We start from the raw sequence: 18248 nt of genomic DNA on the forward strand, positions 1-18248 counted from the left end.
AATATGTAAAATACACCACTACAAATCAGAGTATACTACATGTGCACAAGAAAGCTAGAACTAGCACCTAGATCTTTTAACTAATGTGTCCGGTCTTTTACTACTTATATAGCAGAATTCAAGAATCCAAGCATCTCACAGAAATTTCTGAGATTTTGTTATCGAATATTTTCTTAATTGGTTCCTTCTATAGAATTCACTGTTCCAAGTCGGGCACTGGGGAACTATTTGAAATAAGCCTACAGATTAAGCCAGTCTTGCCATTAACAAACTAGCCTCCTAACCTATTTTGGTTGAAATTTCCTTAACTTGTAAAAATAAGAATTGGACTAAATGATCTAAATAGTTCTTTAAACTATTCTGGGTATTTCTTTAAACATACTGTTCTTTTTTTCTTTCTTTTCTTATCTTTTTTTTTTTTTGATAAACTGTACTGCTTTGTAACTACAAGTAGAACTAATTGCCATCAAATTGCGTTGTATTCCTCCTCTGGAGTTTAGGTATACCAATCACTCTCTGCTGTTTCTTACTAAGCTAACTAAATGTTTCTCTAAAGCATTGTACTATGATAATTTTGTTCTTCCTTTTGCTAGTGGTTGCTTGTGCCAGGAAAACTTGACTCTATCTCAAGAATTAATCCATGTAAATGTGTCTAGTTCCCTCTGTCTCACTCTTCTAATATCACCCAAGGTTTTATCATACTTGATTTGCAAACTTGAGAAAGCAGTTGTTTCCCTGTAGAGCTACAGCTTGGTTTGACAATATCTAAATTATTTCTTTACCTAGTTTTTGGAAGATTATTTCTTTGGAAAGTTAGTTGATGTAAAATAATGATTTTGCTGAATTTTCTTTCATTAATTATATATCTAACTGGTTTCTTATAAATGAGCTAAAAATAAGAACTCAACCAAAAATTTAATTTCCTCCAGAGTGATTTATAAATTTGAGAAGTAGTTGAAGGAATGAGAAGGGAAGTGTGTTTTTGTTTTGGGGTTTTTTTAACTCTAAGACTTGAACTTTTCATTCTTCATTGAAATCAAATTAGTAGAAGGGCTTTAACAATATTAATAATGCTAAGCTGGATGGTGGATACTTGACGTTTGTTTCATTATTATTCATAAAACAAGCCTGAATGATTATACATTCATGCATATACATTCTTTGATGTGTGGATTTCACTAATATAAAATAAATATTTAAACCAAGAGTAAAGGGAGAATATAAAAGGGGAAAAAAATCTGTTGAATTTTATCTTTTTGTTATTTATTTTTCCTACTACACTGTAAGCTCTATGCTGTTAAAAGATGTTTTGTTTTTTCATCAACTGGTACAGTGGACTCAGTACCTAGTACTTGAAATATGGAGGCATTTAATAAACATTTATTGACTTATCTCCATTTAGGTAGACTGTTTTCCAAGATGATGGTCTAATAGATTATTCATGATTTGTACTTAACTGTACTGAATAGGCTTAGCTTCTATTGAATTAAAAGAGGTATTGTGTAACAATGAGAATAAAGCTCATTAGACTGTAGTTAGCTCATTCAGTTTATTCAAAAAGTTAAGATCATAGTGATTTTTAAGTGTGGCACTTTGGCCTTGTCCTTTGGTATAGTTTGGGATCCTATGCTTTTCCCTATTAACATCTTGTGGATATTTTCTTAGTCATAAATATAATGAATGAGTCAATACAAATTCAGAACTATTTGGTATTTATACATGTATACATGTATACAACTACATACCTACCCTAAAGATAATTATATTTTAATATTTTCTACTTATAAAGTATAATTGCATAATGATAAGGTGGAAAGTTATGTTGAAAAACTGACTTAAGATGGGGCGCCTGGGTGGCTCAGTGGGTTAAGCCACTGCATTCGGCTCAGGTCATGATCTCAGGGTCCTGGGATCGAGTCCCGCATCGGACTCTCTGCTCAGCGGGGAGCCTGCTTCCTCCTCTCTCTGCCTGCCTCTCTGCCTACTTGTGATTTCTCTCTGTCAAATAAATAAATAAAATCTTTAAAAAAAAAAAAAAACTGACTTAAGAGAAGGAGGGAGTATAATATGAGTATCATGAAAGAATATCTCATAGAATTTTAAAGTACTATACTTCTTCCCCAAAGTATAGAAGAATACCTATCCTCCCTCATTTTGAAACCAAAGGTCTACTTTAAAACTGGGTTAATGATCTTTGACCATTAACACTACAGAAATATAGTGTAGCCTTTCTGGCCCATTTATAAATTATAGCTAATTTATAGATTTAAATTTATAGGTAACTGTTTGTTTTTGCTAAAAGCCAGTCTGATTTGTATGATCAAATATAGGGGCACCTGGGTCACGCATTTTGGTTAGGCCGTTGACTCTTGGTTTCAGCTAGGTGGTCATACCAGGATCTTGAGATCAAGCCCCATGTCAGAGTGCGCTCAGCACAGAGTCTGAGTCTCTCTCCCTATCTCTCCCACTCGTGTGCATGTGCGCACTCTCTCTCTCGAATAAGTAAATCTTAAAAATTTGTACATATTTCAAATATAGTCTGAATGTTTTTGGCATCTATATTTTCAAAAACGTTTCTCTCAGTGCTTCATTGTTAGTTAGAAATTGTTTTAATACATTGCGAAAAGAGATTATCAGCTGATATTCTTGTTGATGTTTAGATTTTTTAGGGGTGAGAAAGTATGAACTTTGTTTCACAGGAATATAAACTGACCATTGACAAAAAGCACTTTTTAGATTTCCTGGAATAAAGAGGATCTATGAGTTTTAAATAAGCAATGTAAATTGTGGATCTGTTAGAAAAAATTGTATAGCTCTTACAGTCTTTTTGGTTTCCCTGTATTCAAGCATTCAACTTTTAAATATCAATTGTTTTATATTTCTGTAGTGTTAAAAGTATGGAAATCAGATTTTGTTTTTTATTCTTAGATGCTTTGTTATGTCATCATGTTCTATTATTTCAGCATACATACTGAGACATTTCTGGAAACTTCTTAAAAAACTCCCTTGTTAAAAAAGAAAAAAAAAATGGAAAAGACTTGAACAACAAAACCTTTTTAAAAAATGAATATAAAATACTGTTTTTCTAGACATTGAAACAATCCATACTGAATCTTAACTCTTAAATTTTTCATGTTTTTGTAATAGATAAGACAAAGCCCATGGCTTCTGTAACTAATGCCAGTACTTCTAGTACACAAGCAGCTCCTGTAGCTGTTACAACACCTGTGTCATCCGGTCAGGCAACACCTACATCACCTATGAAAAAGGTAAGCCAAAATTGTGTTTGCTAAAAATACTTACATTCTGTTTAAGTACTAAAGCATTAAGACAGTTCTTAAATTTTTATAGTTTATTACAAAAAATATTTAAGGTTTAGAATAAGAATATATTTTTCTTCTTTAAATTTGACTGAGATTTCCTTTGAACTATATTCATTTAAAAAAAATACTTTTTAAAGTACTAGTTTGCATATGAAAACTAATGGTAATGGTCATGGTAGTTTTTAATTTCTTTTGAACTTCTGAGAAACATGGGTTTTGTATCCTTTATCCCTGGTAAGTAAAGGCACATTTTGAAAATTTCACAGTTAAGCACAAAAAGTACTATCACAAGTCAGAGAGCTAGAACCTAGATTGTCTAACTCTATACAAAGCACGATTGTCTAACTTTATACAAGACTCTATACAAACGTTTTTGAAAATACCACCATGCAAGGGTGATATGCCAGTAAGAGCATGAGCTCTGATTTTGGACAAACCAGAGATCACTCCCGACCCCACCTCTTATTAATTGTAAGGACATCTAGCAAGTTGCTGTCTTCCTTATCTGTCAGGGAAAAGGCAAAACAAAAAAAAATAACCTAAAAGAGAAAGTAAATTAGCATTATAAACCTTGGTTGAGAGAGAGAGAGAGAGCTAGCTAGTGACTAAGTACTCTCAAAATACCAGTTTCTTTTTGTTTTCCCCTTATTTTGTTCCCCATTTGTTCTCTGTCCTTTTGCTTCCTTTTCTCCACCAAACAGTGCTTCCCAAGTAGTGTATTGATCTTTTTAAAGATACTTCTTTTCCCTACTACTCTAGAACCTGTACTTCTTTTAACCCAAATTAAACATTACATGTTTTTTGTTTTGTTTTGTTTTGTATACCACTGGTCTTTTTTATTAAAGGCTTCTCCCCACCACCCTTACTTATCTTTAATGAACATACTCATTTCCCTCTCTGTAAACACACACACATACTTTTTTTGTGGAAACATTTAAGAATTGGGTGCTATCAGTATAACACTTAACCCCAAATACTTGAGTACATATCTCCTAAATACGAAAGCATTATCCTTCATTCCCATAATAAAATGATCCTATTTAGGATATTTAAATTTGTTGTAATACTTTTATCTATGCTCATTACATACAAACCATAGTCAAGGTTTTTTCAGTTGTCCTACTAATGTTTTTCTGTTTGTTTTTTCAAATCAGGGGTCCACTGAGGGATTGCACATTGTGCTTAACTGTCATGTCTCTGCCTTTGGACTTCTTATTTTGTTGCTTATCTGACATTATTTGGTTTGCATGGGTTTGAGGACTGATTTTAAATCCCTGCAGTGTTTCTGTGATGTTGTCAGTATTGTTCATCTTTGGATTTGGCTCCAAAGTGGTCAAAATATGAATCTTTCAGAATAATAAACTAGAGAAGTTTTTCACAATCCATACTGCTAGTAGTAATCTTCCTCTAAAACTCTTGCTAAGGAAAGTGACGAATGTTAACGATGATTATCATGCTATAACTGGAGACATCATAGGCTGTTTTAAACTTTAATTCTAGAGTCCTTGTATACTTCTTCAATGAGTACCAAACTTTAGCTCTTTTGATTTACTATCTGTTAAAATTAATGATTATCAGAAGTTCCCCAATAGCTCCATCCCTCTGAAATATCTGGCCACAAATAACTGGCTGTCATTCTTTTGAGTATTTAGCTAAACAATCTCTTTACTGCTATTGTCAAGTAATTGCAGTTACTTTGATCCTTTTGATCAATTACATTTTTCTCAAACATAGCCCTAATTTAATAACTTAATTGCTCTTAATAACTCTTAATAATTGTTAATGTAATAATAACTTACTGTTATAGTAATCATAACATAATAACTGTTAGAGTTAGGCCAGTAACCTCTTTGCTATAAAAATCCTTACTCAGAGCTACTTCTGATTCTGTTATTAAATTGATCCAAAAACAACTATCTTCCTCTGTGCTTTGCATGTTTAGAAACTCCATTTTATTCTCAATTTCAGGTATCATAACTTACTTTGAAGGTTATATATTTTTAGTCTTTGTTCTTAAGGTTTTGTAACCAAATTTTATTTTAATAAAGTTGTGGCATACAGATAATTTGAAGTATTATTTTAATGGATAGAGTAATTTACTTATTTTGTATGACTTTTAAAGCCTGTTATGTTCAGTGATACTTTTTAATGTTAATATAGCATTTTAATGTCTTCTAAGTTAGTTTCAATTAGGGATAATGTGAATTTTCCTTTAACTTAGGGACTTCACAAGTGAATTTCCTTACCTGAATCTTTAAATGCATGTTAAAAGATTTCATAGTTGAGAGTTCTGTTTTTAGGTTCCACTCACTACTCTGGTTTTGATATTTAGACAGAGGTATCTTAAGTTCTCTTGCTTCTACCACCAGTGCATAAAATAATAGAAATACACACATGGGGGCATCTGCATCCCGTCAGTTAAACTGATTTTAGCTCAGATCATGATCTCAGGGTCCTGGAATTGAGTCCCATGTTGGGCTCCTTGCCAAGTGGGTAGCCTGCTTCTCCTTCTTCCTCTGCCTGCCTCTCACTCTGCTTATGCTCTCTCTGTCAAATAAATAAACAAAATATTTTTTAAAAATTAAAAAGAAAAAAAAACACATGCACACACAGCAAGAAATAGATCACAAAACAGGTAGCTCTAAAAGAGTATTAAATACCATTTATATTCTTAATAATTCAGGGTAGCTACAGAAAAACGTAGATATCTTCCCTTTAAATGATACTGCATTAAGTTCTTAACTCTTCAGCTAAAATTAAAGAGAGACCAGGCCTGTGACTTGTGGAGATGTTTCCTATAAAACTATCAGTTTGGTTTTATGATTTAAAATTTTAGGGGTGCCTGGGTGGCTCGGTCGTTGAAGTGTCTGCCTTCAGCTCAGGTCATGATCCCAGTCCTGGGATAGAGCCCCGTATCCAGCTTTCTTTCTCCCCCTTCTTGTGTTCCCTCTCTTGCTGTCTCTCTCTTTGTCAGATAAATAAAATCTTAAAAAATAAATAAATAAGATAAAATAAAATAAAAATTTAACAGTAGGGGTACCTGGCTGGATCAGTCAGGAGAGCATGCAACTCTTGATCTCGGGGTCATAAGTTTAAGCCCTGCAATTGGTGTAAAGATTATTAAAAAATAATAATAAGTAAACTTTAAAGTTTTAACAGTGAATTTATATACCTTTCTTTAATCAAAATAAATATTGTTGGAATCTCTGAAAAAGATTACCTATTTTGCTGTATGCACATAAATTCTGGTAAGTGTAAGCTGTATTAGATGGTGAAAATTCATCTTTTTCTTAGAATTAAGTGTTTTGGTTAATTGGATCCAATTATTAAATGTAATAATAATTTCATAAACTATGTACTGTGGCCATATGATGTATGCCAGTTAAAGTGTACAAATATAGAATGATTGTTTAAAAATGGAAGAGAGAGGGGCGCCTGGGTGGCTCAGTGGGTTGGGCCTCTGCCTTCGGCTCAGGTCATGATCCCAGGGTCCTGGGATCGAGCCCCGCATCAGGCTCTCTGCTCAGCAGGGAGCCTGCCTCCACTTCTCTCTCTGCCTGCCTCTCCACCTACTTGTGATCTCTGTCTGTGAAATAAATAAATAAAATCTTAAAAACAAAAAAAAAAATAAAAATAAAAATAAAAATGGAAGAGAGAGGTGCCTGGGTGGTGTGACTTTTAGTTTCAGCTCACGTCATGGTCTAAGGGTTGTGAGATGAAGTGCCACGTTGGGATTTGTGCTCAGTGCAGTCTGCTTGGACTCCTTCTTTCCCTCTGCCCCTTCCCCTGCCATGCACGCGCTCTCTCTCTCTCTCTCTTTCTCTCACATAAATAAATAAATCTTGAAAAAGAAATGGAAGAGATCATATTTTTTGAGGTAATAAAATTAGAACATTTGATATAAATCTTAAATGGGTAGGTAGTATTTCAACTAACAGAGAAAGAGAGTTTGTACAGTCTACTGAAAGGAAGAGAAGAGAAACAATTGTAAACAAAGTAGGACGCCTGGGTGGCTCAGTTGGTGGGCAGCTGCCTTCGGCTCAGGTCATGATCCCAGCGTCCTGGGATCGAGTCCCACATCAGGCTCCTTGCTCCGCAGGGAGCCTGCTTCTCCCTCTGACTCTGCCTTCCACTCTGTCTGCCTGTGCTCGCTCTCGCTCTCTCTCTGACAAATAAATAGATAAAATCTTTAAAAAAAAAAAAAAAAAGAAAACAAAGTAGGGATACTGTGAAATATTTGCAGGGAAAATAAGTTGTGTAGTTTGATTGATTTATAGGGTACATATACAAAGTGAAACAGGAAAAGTAACGACAAATTATGGAATGTCTTCATTTCTATGGTAACATTTTTATAATTTGATGAACAGTAGAGAACTACAAAATGTTTGAACAAGGCCACGAGAGAATTATCCTTTATAGAATATTATTTTGGCAGCAACGAACAGGTATATTTGAAGGGAGGCTAATTGAGAGAAGATTGACTAGAAAGTTACTGAAGTTGCCTAAGATGATAGACTAGAGAAGTGGCAGTGGTCTTACAAAGGACAGGAGATTCAAGACTTGGCACCTAATTTATAAATGGGGGGGAGATGAATAAGAAGTTTCAAATATGGGGAAGAGAAGAAATTTATTGGTGCTACTAACAAATAGGGAACTGAGGGAGAGCTGTTTTGGAAATAAAGGTGTTTGATTTTAAATATGTTGAGTTTAAGGTTCTAATTATAGTTCTAGATAGTTCATTCTCTAGGTAAATAGAAATTCAGGACTGGGAATTTAGGAGTCATTCTAAATTAGAGACATCAAATTTGAAGAATAAGTGAGTGCTGTTAATATTTAACGTTAAGAAGTATAGAAGACCCTATTTCCAGCCCTTAGCGGAAGAAAGGAGATCTGAGAACAGAGTCTTGAGATGCTTATGTTTCAGGACTGTGCTAACAACATCAAGAAGACTAAGACGGAGGGGAGTAAGAAAGTTAGAACAGACTAAACAGTCAAAACTGTTTACAGACATCAAAAGAAGAGTTTCAGAGAGTGGGTATAGTTGAGTATTTCAGATACGTTCATTTATAGGCCAAGTAAAATTGAAAGGAGCTTTGAAACACATAAACCAATAAATCCAAATTCACATTAGGCAGAATGGAGAGAGATCAGTAATTACAGTGCAACAAATGTCCACTTCAAAATTGTTAATACTCCCTCATTTTTCTCAACTCTAAAATAGCAGTAATAATAGCATTTCACTGGGTGGTTGCAAGAATTGAATGAGATAACGCACGTGAAGGACTTTTAAGCTTAGGGCCTGACAGGAGCAAACATTTGTTAAATGTTAGCTTCTCTTGTACCATTCAGTAAATGTTAGGTTACCTATTTTATCATGGAGAAGTAACTTTATTTCCAGTTTTGGGGAAGTTGCAGGTCAGGGTTTAGCAAACCATAGTTCGTGGACCGAAGCTGGCCTACTACCTGTTTTTGTACAGCCCACATGTTAGAATGGTTTTAATATTTTTAAATGGTTGGGAAAAATAAAAGAATATTTTGTGACACAAATAAAATTTCAGTGTACCTAAATAAAGTCTTTAGAACAGCCAAATTCATTCATTTATGTATTACCTGTGGCAACTTTGGTCCAACGGTATAGGTGAAGAGTTAGAACAGAGACTGTGGTTTGCAAAGCCTAAAATTCACAGTCTGGTCCTTTACAGAAAAGTTTGCTAACCTCTGTTCTTGGATGCTACAACTTGAGACTCAGAAATCAATAACTGATCATTAAGTACATGTATTATTGTATAAAATGTTACAGAAGTCCCTCGATGAAATTTCTCAGTCAGTGGGACGTTTAATGTTTTATTAATTTTTTTCACAGTGCCTCTTGGCCAATAGGAGTACCTCTTTGTTTCCTTTATTAAGTAGTTAAGTGCAAGTAAGTTAACAATAGCAGTTTGTGTGGTGTCCAACAGGTGTCACTGTGCTTTCTCTTAAAACTTTAAAATATCCCACAGTGCCCTTGTGATTTTATTCTGGCACCCTGGGGCTTCAGCACACATTTTGGGTACTGGGGAATGCTGTATATCATGAGTCTATATTTTGACCCTAATGATAGGAATTACTTACTGGAGGTACCAGAGGTATCTCACACAATAGTTTTGTCGTAGCCCTCTGACATCTTGGGTACTTTAAACTTAAACTGCTAATTGTAGCAAACTTTGGCAGTAAATACAGGGGAAAGTGGTTGTTGTTTTTTTTAATTACCCATATCCTGTACGTAAAGGAACTAGTTAGTTGCTATATTCACCCATCTATTCTTATCTGTAGTTAAATATTTAAACTTTGTGAGTTGAAATGAACAGTTAAATATAACAAATGTTTCATTTTTATTGCTTTTGGAAAGCCTTGAAAATGAAATAAGTATTTGTATAAAAATTAATTTTGAGTTGAAATGTATAAAATAATATTTTGTGGTAAAATCAAATAGTTGAAGGCTATGATATTAAAAATATTACTGAAATGTTGTAAGTGGAAGGTATGTCAGCTGTTACTTTTTTACTGATTATGCTGGATTAAAAATTTTTTGACCTAAGTATATAAATGAATAAAAACAAAATTCAGGTGCAGTAAGTTTGTTCATTCATATACTGTAACATTACCTGCTCCATGTGCCTTTAACTATTTTGGAAATTTCTTTATTAGATTCCTTCAGAATCTCTCTCATGCTAAAACTAGAATTTGTTCCCAGTGACTTTTAAGATTGGATCATTACCCAGTTACTGGGCTTTAATTTGTTATAAAAGTCTTCTTTTTAAGTGTGTTTTGTTCATAATTTCCTTTTCTGTTCTTATGCTTTCAATCTTTATCTCTTTACCTGTCTTATTTTAATTGGCTTTAGTATGATTTCATTGCTCCTATCATGCCTGTGGTGGAATCAGTAGATCCTGCATCATGGAGGCAGGGCTTGCGCAAAACTGGCATTGTTCTTGTGCCCAATAAGGGTGAAAAATCTATGGTGAGGCATTTCTATGTGCAAGGATTTATATTAGGTTACAACATAACAAGCTTAATATGAGTATTGGTTCCAAAGATGCATGGTTTTAAAGTCCTTATGGTGTGCTCATTTTTGTTCTCCGTATTTGCATCATAATTTTTCTGTGTGGTATAAAGTGTGGAGTGTGTTTTATTAAATCTAACTTTTGGAAAGGTAGTTCTTTTTTTTTTTTTTTTTTTCCAGTTTTAGATCTTTAAATTTTTTACTAAGACATTAACCTACTTAGTGTTTCTCCTGAAACTTTAACTATAATTTGAGACGTATTACCTGTAAACTTGTCATTTCCAGCTTAGGGATTGATCAGTCTTAATATTTTTTTTTCTTTTCTTTAAAAATAAAATAAAAACAGTTTCCAACTTCAGCCACAAAAGTTTCTCCCAAAGAAGAAGAGAGAAAGGATGAGTCTCCTGCATCCTGGAGGTTAGGACTTAGAAAGACTGGCAGTTATGGCGCACTTGCAGAAATCACGGCATCTAAAGAGGCTCAGAAAGACAAAGACACCGCAGGTGTGATGCGTTCAGCTTCAAGTCCTAGGCTTTCCTCCTCTTTGGATAATAAAGAAAAGGTACTCTATTTCCTAATCTGGTTTCTATTAAAACTCTAATAATTTTTTTTCTAGGAACATCAAATCTGATGGATTTTCTACTGTGTATCATTATTAGATCTGTGTATCAACTTAATTCACCTGATTTAATGAATTACATGATAATATAAACAGATATCAGTATGGAATTACAGGCACATGTCAGAGATATTGTGGGTTTGACTCCAGACCACTGTAATAAAGCAAGTCAAATGAATTTTTTTGTTTCCTACTGTATATAAAAGGTATACTATAGTCTCTTAAGTGTGCAGTAGCATTATGTCTAAAGAAAATATATATACCTTAATTAAAAAATACTTTATTGCTAAAAAATATTAACCCTAATCTGAGCTTTCAGCAGCTCATAATCACTGAACACAGATCACCATACCACATGTAATAATAATGAAAAAGCTTGAGGCCATCTGAGCATCTCATTCGGTTAAGTGTCTTGACTCTTGGTGTTGGCTCAGTTTTGATCTCAGCGTTGTGAGATAAAGCCCCTCATGGGGCTCTTTACTCAGTGCAGAGTCTGCTTGAGACTCTCTCTCTCTCCTTCTGCCCCTCCCTGTGCTTGCATGTGCTCTCTCTCTTTCAAGTGAAAAAAATAAATCTTTAAAAAAAAAATATTGAAGGGGCGCCTGGGTGGCTCAGTGGGTTAAAGCCTCTGCCTTCGGCTCAGGTCATGATCCCAGAGTGCTGGGATCGAGCCCCGCGTCGGGCTCTCTGCTAGGCAGGGACCCTGCTTCCCCCCACCTCTCTGCCTGCCTCTCTGCCTACTTGTGATCTCTATCAAATAAATAAAATCTTTTTTTTTTTTAATTTTATTTATTTGACAGAGAGATCACAAAATCAATTATGACATTATACTCTAATGTTTTATCTTACTTGAGAGCTTACAATAAAATGTATTAAAGGGCATTCATTCTAGAATTTAGTTATTCCAGAAAGTAATTATACTCCTAAGTTGCTTTTATCCAGTATCTGCAGTTTTTTTATCTGCTTTTTCATATCAAAAGAAGTCTCCTTCTGATGAGTAGTTTTAATAACTATATTTGGAAAGGTAATACTAAATTATAAAGAACATCAAATAGAATGTGCCACAGTTCATTCAGTGATATTTTATATAGCTGGATTATCTATTCTCTATTGCATTTTTAGTGCTTGGACTTTTTTCCATATAGTTTCCTTCCCCTATTTAAAAGTATTTCTTTGGGCGCCTGGGTGGCTCAGTGAGTTAAGCCGCTGCCTTCCGCTCAGGTCATGATCTCAGGGTCCTGGGATCGAGTCCCGCATTGGGCTCTCTGCTCAGCAGGGAGCCTGCTTCCTCCTCTCTCTCTCTCTCTGCCTGCCTCTCTGCCTACTTTGATCTCTCTCTCTCTGTCAAATAAATAAATAAATAATCTTTAAAAAAAATAAAAAAATATAAGTATTTCTTTGTATCAGAAATTCAGAAATGGAATTTCTCATCAAGTAATTTTAATGTTTTTTATTTTGTATGATTGACTGGCCAGTTCTTTTCCAAATACTTGCTGCCATTATAGTGGGAACATATCAGATGCCTTGCTACTACAGTCTCAACCAGATTTGGATAAATACAAATTTAAGTAATTTTTGTTCTGAATATTTTAATATTACATCAAAGTAGTAAATAACTTACATAATAAATAATTGGGACTTACCAGTCAGCCATTTTTGAGACCTTATTTCTTTAGAAAAATAAGAATATTTTACTTTATCATACTCTGTTACCTTATATAACCTGTTTTGGACGTTTTAGAAAAAGTCATTAAAATGTGGAAGGATTTTTTTGTCCATGTTTTTTTTCCATTTATTAAAATACTGTCTAATTTTAGATTAAAGGAGAAAGAAAATTATTTTAAACAGTCTGTCCTTTAGTGTTTATAGTATTGATAGACATTAATTTTAGAATATAGCTAGGAACTTTGGAAGAATACTATAAACGGTGATGGCTATATTATGTGCATTGTTGATTACTCTTCCTTAATACCTTTAGCAGCTCTTATAATCATCACACAGATTTATTTTTACTCATTTTTTTTTCCTGTTGTGTAGGAGAAAGATAGTAAAGGAACTAGACTTGCATATGTTGCACCTACAATACCAAGACGACTAGCCAGTACATCTGATATTGAAGAGAAAGAAAACAGGTGAATTTATTATGATTTGCTGTGTGTTTTAAGTATAAAATCTTTATTGGGATGCCTGGGTGACTCAGTCAGATCCAGCTCTTGATTTCAGCTCAGGTCATGATCTCAGGGTGTGAGATTGAGCCCCATGTCAGGCTCCGTGCTAGACATCCCCTGCCTGGGATTCTCTCTCCTCCCCACCCCCTCCCCATATTTTGTGATCATAAGTAAACCTTCTGTAAACATCTTAATTTCCCCCCCGTAATTAGGATTAATACCCGAGAAATAGAACTTAGAACCAGAATTACTTTCAGTAATATGCCAGAGTGCTTTCCCAAGGGATTTTACTGGTTTCTGCTTCTACTAATGTTTATTAATACACAGCTTTTTTAACCTATTTTAAAATTATATACCAGAACTTGAAGGATGTTCTTTTCACAGAGATTCTTCAAGTTTGCGTACAAGTAGTTCCTATACAAGAAGAAAATGGGAAGATGATCTCAAAAAGAATAGTTCAGTTAATGAAGGATCAACTTATCATAAAAGGTAACATAATTCTTGAATAACATTCTTGACTTTTATAAAAATATGAGGCAGTTTTTTGGGGGCCCTCAATTTAGTATTGTTAGAAAAATATGTGCTTTTATAAATACATCTTTTGTTTAAATAAAACATCATTTAAAGACCCAGAATATATATTTAAAGATGGGTGAAAATTTGCTTCTACATATATATTTCATTAGATTTGCTATATTAGGAAGTACCTTTTAGATTGTAGCATGTTTAGAAGGAACTCCTTATATAATTAACTACAGCAGTTGAATAGATTAGTGTCTTCATTGACCTGGTCATTAATTAGTGACCCGGAAGTTTCTACTTTTCTTAGAACTCAGAGATACAAAAATGTCTTGAATCAAAATGTTGGTAATAAAATCACATTGTGGGGGTGGGAGGGGGCTTTAAATGTTTTCTCTGCTAAAAACAACTAAAAAGAAGAAGAAAAGATGAACAACTATAATATAGTCATGGGTCACTACTTAAGGATGTGACTCATTGCTGAAACACTTTTCTTCAAAAAGGTCCATCTTCACTTTCCCTGAATAAAACCAGACCTAAGTGTTTTTCTCAGACCCAGCCTGGCATGACCATATGGTGTGTTACAGTCCAGGAATGGAAAATACCAGATCAGATCATCTTTGAGTCCTGTTGAGGGAAGAGGGAGGCAGTAAAATGATACACTACCAAATTAGTGAAAACATCCAGACTCCTAGCAAGTTGTAGATGCAACTCTTGGTGCTGGAGCCAGTGGTGTATTTAGAACACAGTTTTTTAGATTTTTCCTAGCCTTGTGAATCTGTATAATATATAGATATTAACTATAGAATACACATACAAACACATTCTATATAGATATGACTCTTTCCTTTAGTTGCTCCTTTGGTAGAAGACCAGATGATTTGATTAGTTCTAGTGTTCCAAGCACCACATCAACACCAACAGTTACCTCTGCAACTGGGCTTCAGAAAAGCCTGCTTTCCAGCACAAGCACTACTACAAAGATTACAACGGGTTCTTCCTCAGCAGGCACACAAAGCAGGTGAGTCACAGATACATTTTGTGTTCAGGCCTACTGTGTGCTTATGTATGTGCATGCATTTTTGTTTAGAAGATTGTGGGGCTCTGGATTTTTTCATTTACCTCATTTAAATTATTTACAATCAAATTTGGTTCCAAAAAGAGGCAAATACGCATGTCTGGGGAAAAAAATTAAGTTCCTGAATTACTAATGTTCTTTGAATCAGGCTGCTTAAAATTAAGTAAATTTCTCCGTTGACAGCTCTGGGTGAGCTTTTTGGTTCATAGCTGAAAGATGTCTTGCCTTGTGTTTTAAAAAAATCCATCCCTATAGTCACCTGTTTGAGCTGCTAGAAAGTGCTTTCATTGTTTAGCTGTTTTCCTTTTCTCTTTTTGTGTTGCTGCTTATGATGCGATAGTACCTCAAATCGTTTGTGGGCTGAGGATAGTACTGAAAAAGAAAAGGACAGTGTTCCTACGGCATTGACCATCCCTGTTGCTCCAACTGTTGTAAATGCTGCAGCCTCAACCACAACCCTGACTACAACTACTGCTGGCACTGTCTCCTCCACATCAGAGGTCAGGGAGAGACGCAGGTGTGTAAAGGTCCTCACAGGACTGCTGATCTATCTTGCCCAGTGATGAAAGTTGTTTGTTTTGCTCTTTAATCTTGGCAGGTTGGTGACCATCTCTTGAATAGGTTAATAAATAAAATAACCTATATCATCTCAAAACTGTATAGATGGATGTAATGGGCAATTATTAGCATTTAGGCTTGGTGACTCCTTCTGACAGAATTCATTTCAAGGCAGTGAGCCAGACACTGGTCTTCTTAGCCATCTTCATTTTTTTTAATGGTTGTTTTCATTCAAGATGTTTTTGTGATGAAGATCTAAGCATACCCAGTCAGATTCATGGAAGACTAGATCTGACAAAAACAGATTTTTCATTCTTCTCTGTTTCTCCCATTATTAAAAATTTTGATGGATGTTAACTATTCTTGTTATTTTTAAGATTTTCATTTTAAGATTCTCTTGAAGAAAGATTTCTTAGGGATACATGTAAGCCAAATAATTTTTAAGTACATTGAGTACATTCTGGCACATAAAAGGCACTCATTGATTAAATTTCTTCAACAGTTTATGAATTTATTTTATGTGCTTATATGTTAAGAGCATTGCTTTACTTTTTCCTGCTGCTGCTAATTGGTATGGAATCACAAATGTGGAAAGGAACTTACATGTGATATCCTTGCTTTACAGAAGGAAACTAAGACCCAGAGATATTAAGGGTCTTTTCCACTTTTATATAATTTGTGTGAGAACTGAAGTGAAGCCCAAGGTTACAGGATAATCATATTTTTTCTGCTATCATGCATAGTTCCTAGCTTTGAATTTTGTTTTTCCTCTTGAGAAAACTAAAGTCTTTAGAAATGAAATGCACCTTTTCTACATTTTATTCTTATAAAATTAAATTAGCTACATAACTGGTATTTTTCTTTTTTTAACAAAAATACCAACCAGATTAACTTTGTCTTATTTCTGGCATGTAGTATTCGTATACAGTCTTTGTCTTTGGTGCATAGCAAAGTGCATGGCCTGTAGTAGGTATTAATATCCTTGCAATAATATTTGTGGTGAATATAAGAAAAGTAACAAGACATTAAATTTTTAACGTTAAAATATTTTCCTTTCTATCATTGCATCTTTATCTTCTACCAATATGTTTATGTTTTATTTCTGTTTTTATGATGAAACCATTATAAGAAGTTAACATTTTGTGATTTGAATACCAGTATAGGTCGTACCATGATTTAATTCATTTTTCTAAATTTAAGTTAGTTTTAGGCTTTTAAGGTATTTTTGGGTAAGACCATTTAGCAAACAGAAATTAGAGGATCATAGGCATCCATCATACCTTTCTAGTGAAAATAAATTTGAGGCCTTTGCTTTTATGGTGTACGGGGAGTGAAGAAAAAACGTCAGGAATCCTTAGTTTTTTCTGCTTTAATCCTAAGGTTAGAGTGCTCAAGGTCAGAATTTCTTCTTCTGTAAAATGAGGAATTTGATTTATATAAATTTGATTTATATAATTTTTAACTTCTAGAATACTTTCTAGGATTCCATGCTTCTAAAAATGTTTCCAGTGATTATTAAAGCCTAATGAGTATTTTCCTGGAATCATCAGTTGTTTCAGAACAAAGAAATGATTCCTAACCTCATATTTCTTTATTATAAAGTTGTTGGATCAATTTTTTGGAATTAATCCTGAAAGACATTAAAGATTGAGAATTAAATATTTGGAGATATTAATAGGACAGAACAGATTTTAATAGCATAAGAAACAAAATGTGTATGAAATTTTTCCTGTTGTTTATTACGGAAATTTTGTCTTACTCTGTTTCAATGATGTTTGCAGTAATATTAATGTTTGTGTTTTGTTTCATGTCAAGTGATTGTTTGCAATTTTGAATACATTGTCGGCCTCTTCTGTTTGTCTTTCAGTTAAATTTCACTAATGCTTTTGAAATGAATATGGTTGACTATTTGTCCTCAAAATGGATATGTTAGCATTTAAATATATATTGTGGATAAAAAAAGATAAGTTAATACATTTATGCCATTTTAGGTATCCTTACATACGTACTTTCAGATATTATATAAAGTTACCTTACTATTAAATTCCACCATATTCATGAGTTTTGTTACTTTGATTGATCAGGATTGGATGAGGATTTTCTGTTTTTATTAGTTAAGATTTCCAATGGATTAATGGTGGTGGTGGGGTGGGGAGTAGAGAAGAGAAGATAGCTTTAAATAGATGGACCAGGGACGCCTGGGTGGCTCAGTTGGTTAAGCAGCTGACTTCGGCTCAGGTCATGATCCCAGCATCCTGGGATCGAGTCCCACATCGGGCTCCTTGCTCCGCGGGGAGTCTGCTTCTCCCTCTGACTCTGCCTTCCACTCTGTCTGCCTGTGCTCGCTCTCGCTCTCCCTCTGAAAAATAAATAAATAAAATCTTAAAAAAAAAAATAGATGGACCATGATAGCAAATTCTTTCATTTCTTAAATATTTCTAGTTCTCCAGTCTTTAAGTCTTAAGTTTTAAAATACTTACTAATAAGTTCATATTTGTAGCATGAATTCACATGGAACTATTACTTTGTATAATTATTTTCTTCCACCTTTTTCCCTTGGCTCAGTCAGCATGCATTTGCTCACTTTTCTTCTTACAAGGAAAAAGCTGAATGAAAAACAAGGGTTGGTTTTCCATTTTTTAAAAAATGTAATTTGTTGACTACCCAAAATATAAATATTATAAATAAATATGAATATTTCAGCAGTAAGTGTCAGTGAAATTGGGGTGCCTGAATGGTTCAGTCAGTTGAGTGTCCTGCTCTTGATTTTGGCTCAGGTCATGATTTTAAGTGTCATGAACTGGAGCACCAATTTGGGCCCACTCAGCAGGAGAGTCTGCTTGGAATTCTTTCTCTACTTCTCCCTCTGCCCCTCCCCTCCAGCACTCTCTCTTTCTAAATAAATAAATTTTTTTTAAAGAAAGTGAAATCAAAAATATAT

At 34.2% G+C, this 18248-nt stretch overlaps 1 protein-coding gene across 4 annotated transcripts in view; it reads left to right on the forward strand.

Annotated features, from left to right (window-relative positions):
- The window catches only part of PPP1R12A (protein phosphatase 1 regulatory subunit 12A), a 141915-nt gene that overhangs the window by 84811 nt on the left and 38856 nt on the right, over positions 1–18248 (forward strand). For 2 of the 4 annotated variants that reach the window (XM_082742788.1, XM_082742789.1), the window contains exons 9-14: positions 3148–3269; positions 10712–10927; positions 13022–13116; positions 13537–13641; positions 14525–14692; positions 15090–15266. In XM_082742788.1, the coding sequence (XP_082598914.1) occupies positions 3148–3269; positions 10712–10927; positions 13022–13116; positions 13537–13641; positions 14525–14692; positions 15090–15266 (883 nt within the window). The remainder of the gene's footprint in view (positions 1–3147; positions 3270–10711; positions 10928–13021; positions 13117–13536; positions 13642–14524; positions 14693–15089; positions 15267–18248) is intronic. The other 2 variants (XM_082742791.1, XM_082742790.1) reach the window with 2 other exon arrangements.

Source organism: Mustela nivalis (assembly GCF_964662115.1).
Source record: "Mustela nivalis genome assembly, chromosome: 7".
NCBI classification, from domain to species: Eukaryota; Metazoa; Chordata; class Mammalia; order Carnivora; family Mustelidae; genus Mustela; species Mustela nivalis.